Genomic DNA, 12,084 nt, shown 5'->3' with positions numbered 1-12,084 from the left:
ATAGATAGATAGATAGATAGATAGATAGATAGATAGATAGATAGATATCTACTTTCTATCTACTTTTATTTTCAGTCACTTGAATTGTGGTTGAAAAGGGATAAAGTAGGAAAGTAAAGCAGTTATAATAAAGCTCGTGATTCTGATTGAAGCCTCCTTTTCTCTCCCATGCCCAAATCCAATGAACTCAGAGGGATAACTGGACCCTCTTTCTTCCTCTGTCTCCCTTCCTCTCATCTCCATCTTTTGAACAGGCTCCTGGAAATATGCCCATATTCACCCACATTAATGTCAGTTCTCCCACCAGAATCTTCCTTGACCTGCCCTGAGCTACCTGCCCTATAATTTCTGCTTCAGAAGGGAGCCAATAATGCTGTTGCCCACTGAAGGAGACTCCAGAGAGGATCTTCAGCTGGGAACTAGAGTATAAGTACAGCTTACAGATTATGAACTCTGCCCCGGATACAAATGTGGGCTCCCTGGGTTTAGAAGTCAGCTTCCCCATTCCCCTGCCTCCATGTGTGTTCTGGTCTCACTCTTCCTTTTCCTCCTCCACGCATTCTTTTCCATCTCACTTCCTGCACCTACAACATGAAGTCCCTTGTCAGATCTAAAACCCACTTTAGTTCATCTCAGGTGCCAGCCCTGGTGCCGGTGTTAGAAGATATAAGTCCTGACTCAGGCACAGCAAGTGGTCCAGCTTGGACAAGAATTTGGCTGTTTGACTTCAAGGCCTCTGTAGGCACCACTACTCCAAAGTGCCTGTCCATCTCTGAGGATCAGAAATGTGTCTTGTGTATGCCCTGAGTAGCTAGAAGGAGGTATGGTTATTCCTCCTCCAACAAGCATCTCTTAAAACAAAGCAGTGTGAGTCCTTTAGACACCATTCTGGACTATGGAGACAAGAGGTAGAGTTCTTCTTGAAGCAGAACTTTATCCTTTACTCTTGTGCAGGATGCCACTTGTGAAGAAGCTGGTCTCAATGGGATGGGGGAAGGCTGAAGAGAGATGAGTGCTACAACTTCAATTAGAAGAACTTATGGTAACCTAAGTAAGACTTTCTCAACATACTGAGGAGTCCCTCAGCATGACCAAGGAGGTCAGGGCCATTGTGAGGAGGGGAATCTTCACTCTTGAGTTAGCAACCAAAACGTGTTATCCAAAGAGAAGCAGAGTCAGGAAAGTAAAAAAGTTTTATACTTTTTACTGGGTATAAAAGCTCTAGGTGCCAATCTCAGATTCATTTTGGTCACTCCCAAGCCTTTCCTAATGTGACCACTGCTCTACAAGACTGGAAACTACAGCTACAAACTTGTGCCAGGAGGATGGGGGAAAGAGAGTAGTCAAAGGAAGACCATGGAAATGAAAACTACCTGAGACTGCTGGGATACTGGCAGACTACATGCTCTTCACAGCCTTGGTTGTGTTCAGCCTTGGTGCAGGGATCCAGGAGTGATGAGTGGGAGAGGGTGCAGGGTTGTCTCTAAAGTCACTTAGGGGATATCTTCCTCCTCCCCTAAAGCCCAAAAGCTCTGAGCCACTCCCCCAAGGAGTACAGACCTCAGAACCCTTGAGATGGAGGTAGGAGATAAAAGAGAGTCTCTGTGACAGCAATTTGCCTTTCTCTTTGCATATTTCTGTCTCCATCTCTTCCCCAGTTTCCCACTTTTTGGGGCATTATTTCCAAGGCCTCTACCTTGATCTATCTCCAAGTCTCTAACAATATCAACCCTGAGACAAAGGAAGGGTCCTGACTTCCCCTCTGCCCAAGGCAGGGGGGGGATTGGGAATTTGGACCAAAAAAGGAACCATCCTAAAGTTTGGTTGACAAACACACCCCTGGTGGCAAGGTTGTTCTTCTCATTCTGCTACTGATTTTATTTTTATTGCTCTTCAGGTTAGAAATTGAATGAACTCATAAAATACTAGGGTAAATATATGACAGTGATCATAAAGGCCTTTCCTAACCTTCCTATCTAAAGAACATTCCCTGTTATTATTTATCACAAGACTTTTTTTTTTATTTCCTTCAGGTGTTTTTTGTTTGTTTTGTTTTGTTTGTTTTACACTCTGTAATTATTTGACATTTGTTTACTTGCTTATTATCTATTTCTCACTTGGAAAATCTATATATTCTAATGAGAGAAAGAATGAATGATGAATAAATATAATTACATTGGAATAAGTCTGATGGGATAAAAATTTCTTAATAATAAGATCTATACCTGAAAGCATTATGTCCAGACCTATATTTACAGTAATATCCTTAATCAATATTCATGATGCCCCTACTTCTACATCTCTACCCATGACCTCATCCCCTACAACTGCATGTCATACATACAGAAAAACAATGGCCCTCCTATACCAAAGCATAAAACAACTGTATGTCATACATGAAAGTTATGTAACAGTTCTTTAGCTCTGAGTTAAGGCCTGTGGAGAGAATATAAAAATATACAGGGAACAGTCTCCCTACTCCAGAAGTGTACAGTTGAGTGAGGGAGAAAGGGAAGATATAATAACTACAATTGAAGACAGTGTGTGGAGAGACAGCTATGGTAAGTCTGACACAAAGGAGTGGAGGAGGTCAAAGGAAATACATTGCTTCTGAAGCAGGTTATCCAGGAAGTTGTGGGTAGGAGGTAACATTTAAACTGGACCATGGTGATTATGTAGGATTTCAGTAGTCAGAGATTGGGAGGATGGTATTCCAAGTAAAAGACACAACTATTTGGAAGGATTTCTTGACTTTGGGCATCATTTGATATTGAACTTGTGTTTGTCATTAGAAACTGAAATTCAAGGACTATTGAAATTCAAGAGAAAAGTGCAGAAGCTGAAGGCTTTGAATACAGAAGACAGGAGCCAGGACCTGTATCCCAGCTCACATTCCATTTATGTCCATTTCTCATGCACTTGATCCTTATTGAAGGTGTGTAGGGTTCAAATGAAATAGGGTATCCATTATGTATCCATCTATATGTCTTTCATCTCCTTTCTCCCCTCACTGAGCTCTTTATTAACAATGATTCCTTAATGGATATAATCTTTAAGTGTCCTTTTTCTGGAATGGCTGAAAAAGAGAATCCCACTTGGAAGCAAAGAAGTAAATTAAATGTCTTCTCTTAGTACCGTCCACGAGGGGTTCTAGGAGACGGGAGGAGGTTACATGGGTGGTGTGCATACAAAGTGGCTGTGTATTAGGTTAGAAAGTAAAAGATAGGAGGGGATTGCCTTGGGGCTGCTATTTCTATTTCTCTGCAAACCCTTTCTGATTGTAGCAGATTTACAGTGACTCTGCAGCAGCCTAGCATCTTAGCCATTAAATTCCCAGAAAGAAAACTCACTGAGGTCCCCTTGAGAGGGAATGAAAAATAAATATCGGGGTTTGGTACAAACACACCAACCAGGTTGAGAGGGAAGTAGAAAGACAAATATTTCCTTACAGCTGATTAAACTCCTTCAGGATTTGTTTACACGCATGCACACACACACACACACACACACACACACACACACCACACCCCCAAAATTCCAACAAATGTGCTCATATAGACCGATGGAGATAAATGTACCCTGCACCTTTGCACATCTTTCCACTCAATTCAAACATATGTCCATATAGTAGGCACACACACACATGGCTTTCAATGAGGTGCTTTGTGAATATATGTAATGCAGTCTTCCCCCTCTTTCCAAGCTCCTGACTGCAGTGTGGGGCACAGGAAGATGAATGAGAGAATGTCTGAGTATTAGCTTGCATGTGTCATTAAGTGTGTCTCTGACCACATTCCATAAAACAAATAGAATTTTTTTCATTATTCACTATTTGGAATAAGTTTCCAAACTTGAAACTGCACCATCATCTATACCTTCTATATATTCAAGGATCATCTATACCTTATGAGCTGCTATTCCAAGCAGAGTATAATTCAGAGGTTAGTGGTTCAAACTTGATAGAGAAATCTTAGCTTCACTACTCATTTTGCACAAAATGACTTAACCTCTGTGAGCCTTAGTTTCAACTGTAAAATGAGGATAACAATATTCACCTTATAGAACACTTGTATTAAATAAATGATTTTGTAAAGTGTTTAGAATGAAGTATACGGCATTAGTATTCAGCAAATGATGGCTATATTTTCATCATCACTCTGTGGGCATTGGAGATATGAAGAAGTACTACATAAAAGAGATGTTATTTTCCCTTAAGAAGTATTTTAAATCTCATCAGTGAGACAAGATAAATATATGGATAAGGATATGGAAACCTGAAATTCTTATTTGATCCCTAATGAGTAACATATTCTCCTAAATTCAAGCCCTGTTTTAAAATTTTTAGCAGATTTCAGGGTGCCTGGGTGGCTCTGTTGGTTAAGCATCCGACTTCAGCTCAGGTCATGATCTCATGGTTCATGGGTTTGAGCCCTGTGTCAGGCTCTGTGCTGACAGATCAGAGCCTGGAACCTGCTTCGGATTTTGTCTCTCTCTCTCTCTCTCTCTGCCCCAACCCTGCTCGCACTCTGTCTCTGTCTCTCAAAAAAAAAAAAAAATAGCCATAAAACTTTTTAAATAAAATTTTTAGCAGATTTCAATGCTCTAATAAGATTTTTTTTCTTTACTTCTGTCACTCATCATCCCATGTCTCACTGCCTTACACACACCAACATCCACCCCAGGCTTTCATTTCAGGAGTTGACAGGAGAATTTGGGATAATAAAAATTTTGAGTTTATTTTGTACATTTCTCTGTTTCTGTACAAGAACCTATCTTAGACATTCCAAACCAAAATGACACGCATGGTGCTGGTCCGTGGTGCCATACTGTGCAGAGCAAGGATTTGCATGACTGTAGCAGGTGCTACAGCTGTCTCCCAGGAAAAGTCTATCTGTTCACATCCTCTGTCTATCCTCCAGATGACAATCATATCTCGTCCCTTCCTGATTCAAGATTCTTGCTGCATGGAACAATACACAATACAAACCTGGCTCATAAATTTCCTTCAAATATGAAAACACTTATCCCTCACAAGAGTCTCAATCTTTCATGACTTTTAAAGGTTTGTGTAGCCTAGAATTACTGTCCCATTTCTTTTTCAACTCACCTATTCCTCTTTTATTGCTCCATAGGCATCCTCCTCCAGGAAGTGTCTCTTGATCAATACCTCAGTTTCTACTCATACCTTCCCTTCCAAAGTAATGATGCCTCCATCCCTGTCCAGTTACTAATTCCTCCTATTCTGGTTCATTTCTCTCCCCAGTTGGAGTATCAGTGCTCTCTGCCCAATGAATCCTAGATGCTCTCACAAGGTTTTTGCACCAGTCTCCCCAAAAAGATTCTAAAGAATTTGGTAAGTGTATGGGTAATCGTTCCCTTGGAGTCCTTCCCCTGGAGTCACCTACTCCCTGTTGGGAAGATGAGAAATAAGAAAGTAGCTTCCTGTCCCTCCCTCTCAGAGCCAGCCACATACATAAATACAATAGAAAAGCAATGGCCCTCCTATACCAAAGCATAAAACTTTGACCACATTGAATAGATATATGTTATGCCCATGCTGAAGCCCTTCTTCTATTCAGGGATCCCCTGGAGTCAGGTAAAGCAGGTTGGGCCTTCCATCAATTTCACTACTTCCAGCCCCTCCACACATCCCATGGGAATAGATGAAGTAGGACCTGGAGAGGACATTTCAGGTACTCTCCTCCCTCAGAGCTGTATTTTCACTGTTGCTCTTTGAATGACTAACACTGTTCTTACTGTTGGGTCTAGAGGAAGGGGAGAAACTACTCCTTGCCCTGAACAAGAATTTATTCCGATGGAACAGACAGGACAGTCACCAGAACTTAGGCAGAGCCACACAAATGCAAAATTAGAAGTGCCTGGATACCATTCTAGATGCTGGGTACTGATCTAGATACACTTCTAGATACAGTTCTCGATGGAGAGAATTGCTATTTGTCAACGAAGTGTCCCAGAAGATAATTTTAAAGAAGTATCACATACAGAGGTCCCAGGAGCCTTACCAGGTGAGTAAATAATGCCACTTCCTGGCAGGTGCAAGAATCCCAGGACATTATGGGGACCTTGAAAAGAGGAATTGGGGTGTGTGTGTGTGTGTGTGTGTGTGTGTGTGTGTGTGTGTTGCAGACATGTCTGATGGCAAATATTTGGCTTGGCTTCTGGCCTAGAGAGGTTACTGAAAGTTCAATCGAAATTCCTTATAAAAAGTTCCATCAAGGGGCGCCTGGGTGGCGCAGTTGGTTAAGCGTCCGACTTCAGCCAGGTCACGATCTCGCGGTCCGTGAGTTCAAGCCCCGCGTCAGGCTCTGGGCTGATGGCTCAGAGCTTGGAGCCTGTTTCTGATTCTGTGTCTCCCTCTCTCTCTGCCCCTCCCCCGTTCATGCTCTGTCTCTCTCTGTCCCAAAAATAAATAAACGTTGAAAAAAAAATTTAAAAAAAAAGTTCCATCAAAGCAAATTTTAAAAAATCTATATATCAATCACTGTTCTTGCTGAGCTTATGTAAATAATTAGTCCTAGTTTGTTAAAATTGAACTTATTTTTTAAACACATTAGTCTTGGCTTGGCTATCTCTGAAAATAAGGGTGATTTTGGAGAGAAGATTTGTTTCAATAACACATCTTTGTGGATGTTAAATAAATTCTAGTTCTGATTATCTTTAAATGTTTCTGGTTTGCCTAGACAACTTAAGGTATACTTAAGAGACATTCCCACAAAACTCATGTACAGACCTTCTTTGTACCTGTTGCTCTATGGGACATTCAAAGCAATCACCAAAGACATTTGAATGACAAACCAAAAAAACCCCATCTGATTCCCACTGCCTGTTCTGACTCCATCTAGGATGCTTCGAGCCTGACATCTAAAATCTTCTCATTGGCTGTACTCAAGACTCAGACGCTACGTTTATAATTTGCTGTATTAACCTATATTTTCTTTACTTTTCATAAAAGTGTCTCTTATTAATTACCTGATATTTTACTAAACAAAACAGTCTCTATGATGGTAAATACCACCTGCTACACAATTAAGGACTTAAATGACTCTCAAAATAACATTGTTATTAAACACTAAAATAACTCAAATGCATAAAAGAGTTCTACAAAATAAAATGGTATTATGTTTTAACAGCTACACAGGGTGAAATATGCACCATCATTAAAATGGAACTCTGTGTATATAGTCCAGATTATCACAAAAATATAATAGGATTGCTAAAAAATAGAAATACTCAAATTGTGCTTTAAGTAGTCTCTCCTTCTCCTTTAGTAATTGATTAAAACCTAGAGGATTTTAATTAACTATTAAAGGTCTTTTACTGGGCTTCTTTTTTTCTTCTTACTTTAGTTATGTTTTGCTGTTGGTTTTTTTTTCCCTACATCTTTCTGCCTGGTGCTGGAACTCCCTCACTGCCATAGCTTCAAGGGGACAGATGATCTTTTCTGCTAAGGAGATTCCCATATGTTATCAGCTCTAGATACAGCTGCCTTAGCCTTTCTTGACTCCTATTATGTCTCCTCTGACCAATATTGACACATAGGTAGGGACATCTCTACACCCCTACTCGGCAGGAAAAAACTACAGAAGATGAGACCTTCTGCCTTCAACACCCTTAACAACTTATGGGTCAAAGTTGTTCATGGGGGAAAATGAGGCAAACAAAGTCAAGAGAAATGTAGCTTAAATTAAATCACCTTATAGCTTGCCGCCCACCGGTAGATGTCTGAAACATGCAGAGCATGGCATTTCTCAAGGAACTCATGACTGCCTTAGTGTCTTAATGTTTATGTTTTATTAAAGACTAAAAGTAACCTCATCTTAACAGCAGCTAGCCCCTCAAGGTCCTGAAAGCCTTGCTTCCAAAATTCTTAGAAACTAACTTCATCTCTACCCCCACCCCCTCAACAAACTTAAAAGTATAAAATTAGTCACTTCTCACAATCCCAAGGCATCTCTTTCTGCCCACAGGTCCTATCCCTGAGCTATAATAAAACCAGACAGCCACAGATGCTCAACCTCCATTCTTAAGTCCCAAGATACTTTATTTGTATATTACTTATGACAATACTTTCCACTTTGTGTTACAGCTATGGTTTACCCCTTGTATTAGAATATGTGCTCCATAAGGACAGGGGCCATATTTCATCTTTTTATCGTTGTTGTTTTTGCTAGTTTCCTTTATTCTTTTTATTGCAGCATAATTAACATACAGTGTTGTTATATTACTCTCAGGTGTACAATGTGATTCAACAATTCCACACATTTCTCATTGCTCATCAAGGTAAGTGTACTCTTAAATTTTTTATAATGTTTATTTACTTTTCAGAGGGAGAGAGAGCGCTAGTCGGGGGGGGGGGGGGGGCTCAGAGAGAGAGAGAGAGAGACACACAGAATCTGAAGCAGGCTCCAGTCTCTGTGCTGTCAGCACAGAGTCCAATGAGGGGCTCAAAATCATGAACCATGAGATCATGACTTGAGCTAAAGTTGTATGCTTAACCAACTGAGCCACCCAGGTGCCCCAAGATAAGTGTATTCTTAATTCCCTGTATCTATTTCACCCTGCTCCCACACACTTCCCTTTTCACAAACACCAGTTTGTTTCTTGTATTTAAGAGTCTGTTTTTTTTGTTTGTCCTATTTTTCCTTGTTCATTTATTTCTTAAATTTCTAATATGAGTGAAATTATATGGTATTTGCCTCTCTCTGATTTATTTCAAATAGCACTATACTCTCTATGTCTATCCATATTGTTATAAATGGCAAGGTTTCATTTTTTTCAAGGGCTGATTAATATTCTACTGTGTGTATATACCTTATCTTTTTTATCCATTCATTTATTAATGGATATTTAATTGCTCCCATATCCTGGCTATTGTATATTATGCTGCAATAAATATAAGGGTACATATATATTTTTGAATTAGTGTAACTAAAGCTTTTACACAGCAAAGGAAACCATCAACAAAACAAAAAGGCAATCTACTGAGTGAGAAGTTATTTGTAAATGATGCATCCAATAAGGGATTAATATGCAAATATATAAGAACTTATACAACTCAATGCTAAAAGAAATCCAATTTAAAAATGAGTGGAGGACCAATGAACACATAAAAAATGTTCAGCATTCATAATGATCAGGGAAACACAAAATAAAACTGCAAAGAGATACCACTTTACACCTGTCAGAATGGCTAAAGTCAAAAAGATAAAAATTAAAAAGTGTAGGCAAGGATGTAGAGAAATAAGCCCTATGCACTGTCAATGGGAATGGAAATTTGTGCAGCCACTATGGAAAACAGTAGGCAAGTTTCTCAAAAAATTAAAAATAGAACTACCATAGAATCCAGTAATTCCACTACTGAGTATTTACCCAAAGAAAACAAAAACACTTTGTCTAGTTTATTGTAATTATAATTGTTTCAAAGCCAGTAAGCAGCTACATAATTAAAAAGTAGACAAGTAAAAGAAGAGAGAGAGAGAGAGAGAGAAGACACATCATTCACTCCTCCACAGTACATACAGAGCTCTATTAGTGTTCTCCCAAAAAACATCCCACAGGAGGCCTAGCTTTCAATGTACTCAAGAGTACTCTCCAATATTGTGCAGGGGGACCAGACTGCATTCAGATGTGATGATGTGTACATGCACTGCTGAGTTCAAGGTCTACAGTTTTGGTCCTAACTTAAGTGGTGTTAGTGACCCGGCTGTGTTGGATCCCATAGCTGAAGTAGATAGCAAATCCAATCAGCATCCAGACACCAAATTGGGCCTAGGTGCCACCTATCATCTGCATCATAAGGCAAACATTCACAAAGACACTCAGTAGTGGGAGGAGAGGCAGAGCAGGGACCCTAAGGTGAAGGGAACTGAAGCTCTGAGGCTGTCTCCAGATGACCCCAGTGAGCCCAGTGATGAGCACCAGGAGCACCACAACCACTGAAATCCACACTGGGTCTCCAGAAAGCAGAACTGGCCACTGGGCCAGCACCAGGCAAAGAAGAGTGAGCAGCAGAACAAGCAGTGAGGAGCAAACGTAGACAACCTGGCCAGAGAGTGGAGTGGGTGAGGAGCTGCCTGGAAAAAGTAGTCCCTGTAGAGTCAGCCTCTCTGTTGCAGGTCCATTCTCCTCCTGCACCTCTGCTTCATTTCCCCCTTTCTTCACCTCAGGCTGATACCTGAGGATGAGAACACAAAAAGCCAGCAGAGAATAAATTAGCAGGGCCCCAATTGATATGAGGTCCAAGAGATCAGTGAGTCCAAAGAAGAATATCATGATTGCTGTAATAATGACTAATATCAACATGGCCATGATGCAGATGGATGTGTTGGTATGGATTCTGGTAAGGACAGGGAACAGAAGGCCACCCTTTGCCATCATGTATGTCAACTGATATATAGGGAACTTCAAGTCAAAGATGTTGGCTGAAACATTACAGAAAAATCCAAAAGCCACAACATAGTAGGCAGGGGCCCGGCCAATATGGAGAGATGCCTCAGGCAAGGTGCTCCCAGGTTGAAGCTGGTAGTAAGGCATCCTAAGTGTAAGTGACGCAGAGACACCAAAGTACAACAAAAACAAGATGAACAGTGAAATCACAATGCTCCTACAGATGGAACCCTGAGGGCCCAAGATAGAGCTGTCATTGAGTCCAGCCTTTATGTAGTCCTCTTCTGTGAGCTTCCAGTTGTGCAAGTCCCCCTTAATGAAGCCAGTGATGATGACAAAACTGAGAACAAAAAGTGTCACCAATGTGACCACTAATGGGACCATGTTGGTAACCAGGAAAAGCAATGTAATATTCTTAGTCAGCAATTACATGAGCAACAACACAAGGCCCACAACAAAGAAGCCTGGCATTTGCACAAAACAATAGGGAACATGAGGTGAGATCCTCTCACGTAGGGTCTGAAAGATGTTGTTCCCAAAAGGGTTGTCAAAAGCTAAGGTCCAGGTCCAGGTCACAATGGCTGTACTAACAACATTGACAAGGATGAGGTTCCAGTCAGTGATGAAAGCCCAGAGTTCACTCACAGTGACAAAGTTATAGAGATATGAAAAGCTGTAACATGGAACCCGGGCACTCAACTCTGCATAGCACAGACCAGCCAACACTGAAGTTAGGCCGGCCAGCAGAAAGCAGATCACAATGGATGGTCCTGCCTTATTTCTAACCACCTCACCAGCCAGGACATACACACCTACACCCACTGTGTAGCCACATACTCAGGTCCACAAAATCCAGAGTGTTCAGACTTCTGGCAGGGGCAGTCTCAGGTACCAGTGGCTCCAGCTTATGTCTGCATACCAACTTTTGAGCAAATCTTTGAAGTGCCTGACACAGCATTCTAGCTGGAATTGAAGGGGATTCTGAAATCAGAGAGCTGCATCAAGCCCAGGGAGTCAAGTGCCTCAGATCAGGTTTGGTGAGACTGAGTGAGTTAAGCTGATGTATTGGGACTGTCAAGTTCCTTTGCTCAGGCTTCAAATCTGCTGCCTCGTATTTCTTCTGCTTTGCACTATCCCTCCATAATGCCTAAGATATGGTAAACAATTAATATTTACTTAACTCATTATTCAACCCACAAACCAGAGCTCAGAAGTTGCATGTCACCTGTTGCAATCCAAATATCACAGAAACTGACACCAAAAGACATAGAAAATTCAATCTAGCTTTCCACTCAGAAAAATTGCTAAATATCTCCCAACCTTCTGCTTTTTTACACACCACATGACATAATCCCATGTGGGTTCATCAAAATCATGTAGCTTCATGTACTAATTAAGCTATAAGACACAAGGGCTCAAATTTATTGTGAAATGATTCAGGAGCACAATGTATGTGCAGTACTTAGCTGCAAGTTATGACACATTAATTCACAGAATGGAATGTGTCATTGCAATTACACAATCATTTTTTAAATATAATTTGATTTTAAAATATAAATATCAGCTCCCCAGTCTTAAAACCAGTAGCCCCCAAATCAGCCAAGCTTAGATGTCACTTTGGCCCCCTTTCTCCTCATTCTGCACCATCCACTTAGCTATATGATGGCAAAGAATGTT

The 12,084-nt window shown here is 40.7% G+C and overlaps 1 protein-coding gene across 1 annotated transcript; it reads right to left on the bottom strand.

Moving 5' to 3' along the window:
• Positions 1–9,466: 9,466 nt before the first annotated feature.
• Positions 9,467–11,365, bottom strand: LOC121038837 (cationic amino acid transporter 3-like). The gene is given in 2 exon segments (XM_040488718.1): positions 9,467–11,238; positions 11,240–11,365. Coding segments are annotated over 2 exon segments (1,662 nt in total). The 3' UTR covers positions 9,467–9,702.
• Between the last annotated feature and the right edge of the window lie 719 nt (positions 11,366–12,084).

This window comes from Herpailurus yagouaroundi, unplaced genomic scaffold (genome assembly GCF_014898765.1).
Source record: "Herpailurus yagouaroundi ecotype Mexico unplaced genomic scaffold, PumYag 166, whole genome shotgun sequence".
In the NCBI taxonomy this organism is placed as follows: Eukaryota; Metazoa; Chordata; class Mammalia; order Carnivora; family Felidae; genus Herpailurus; species Herpailurus yagouaroundi.
Note: the sequence above shows the minus strand (reverse complement) of the source record. Positions and strands in the feature narration are given on the sequence as shown.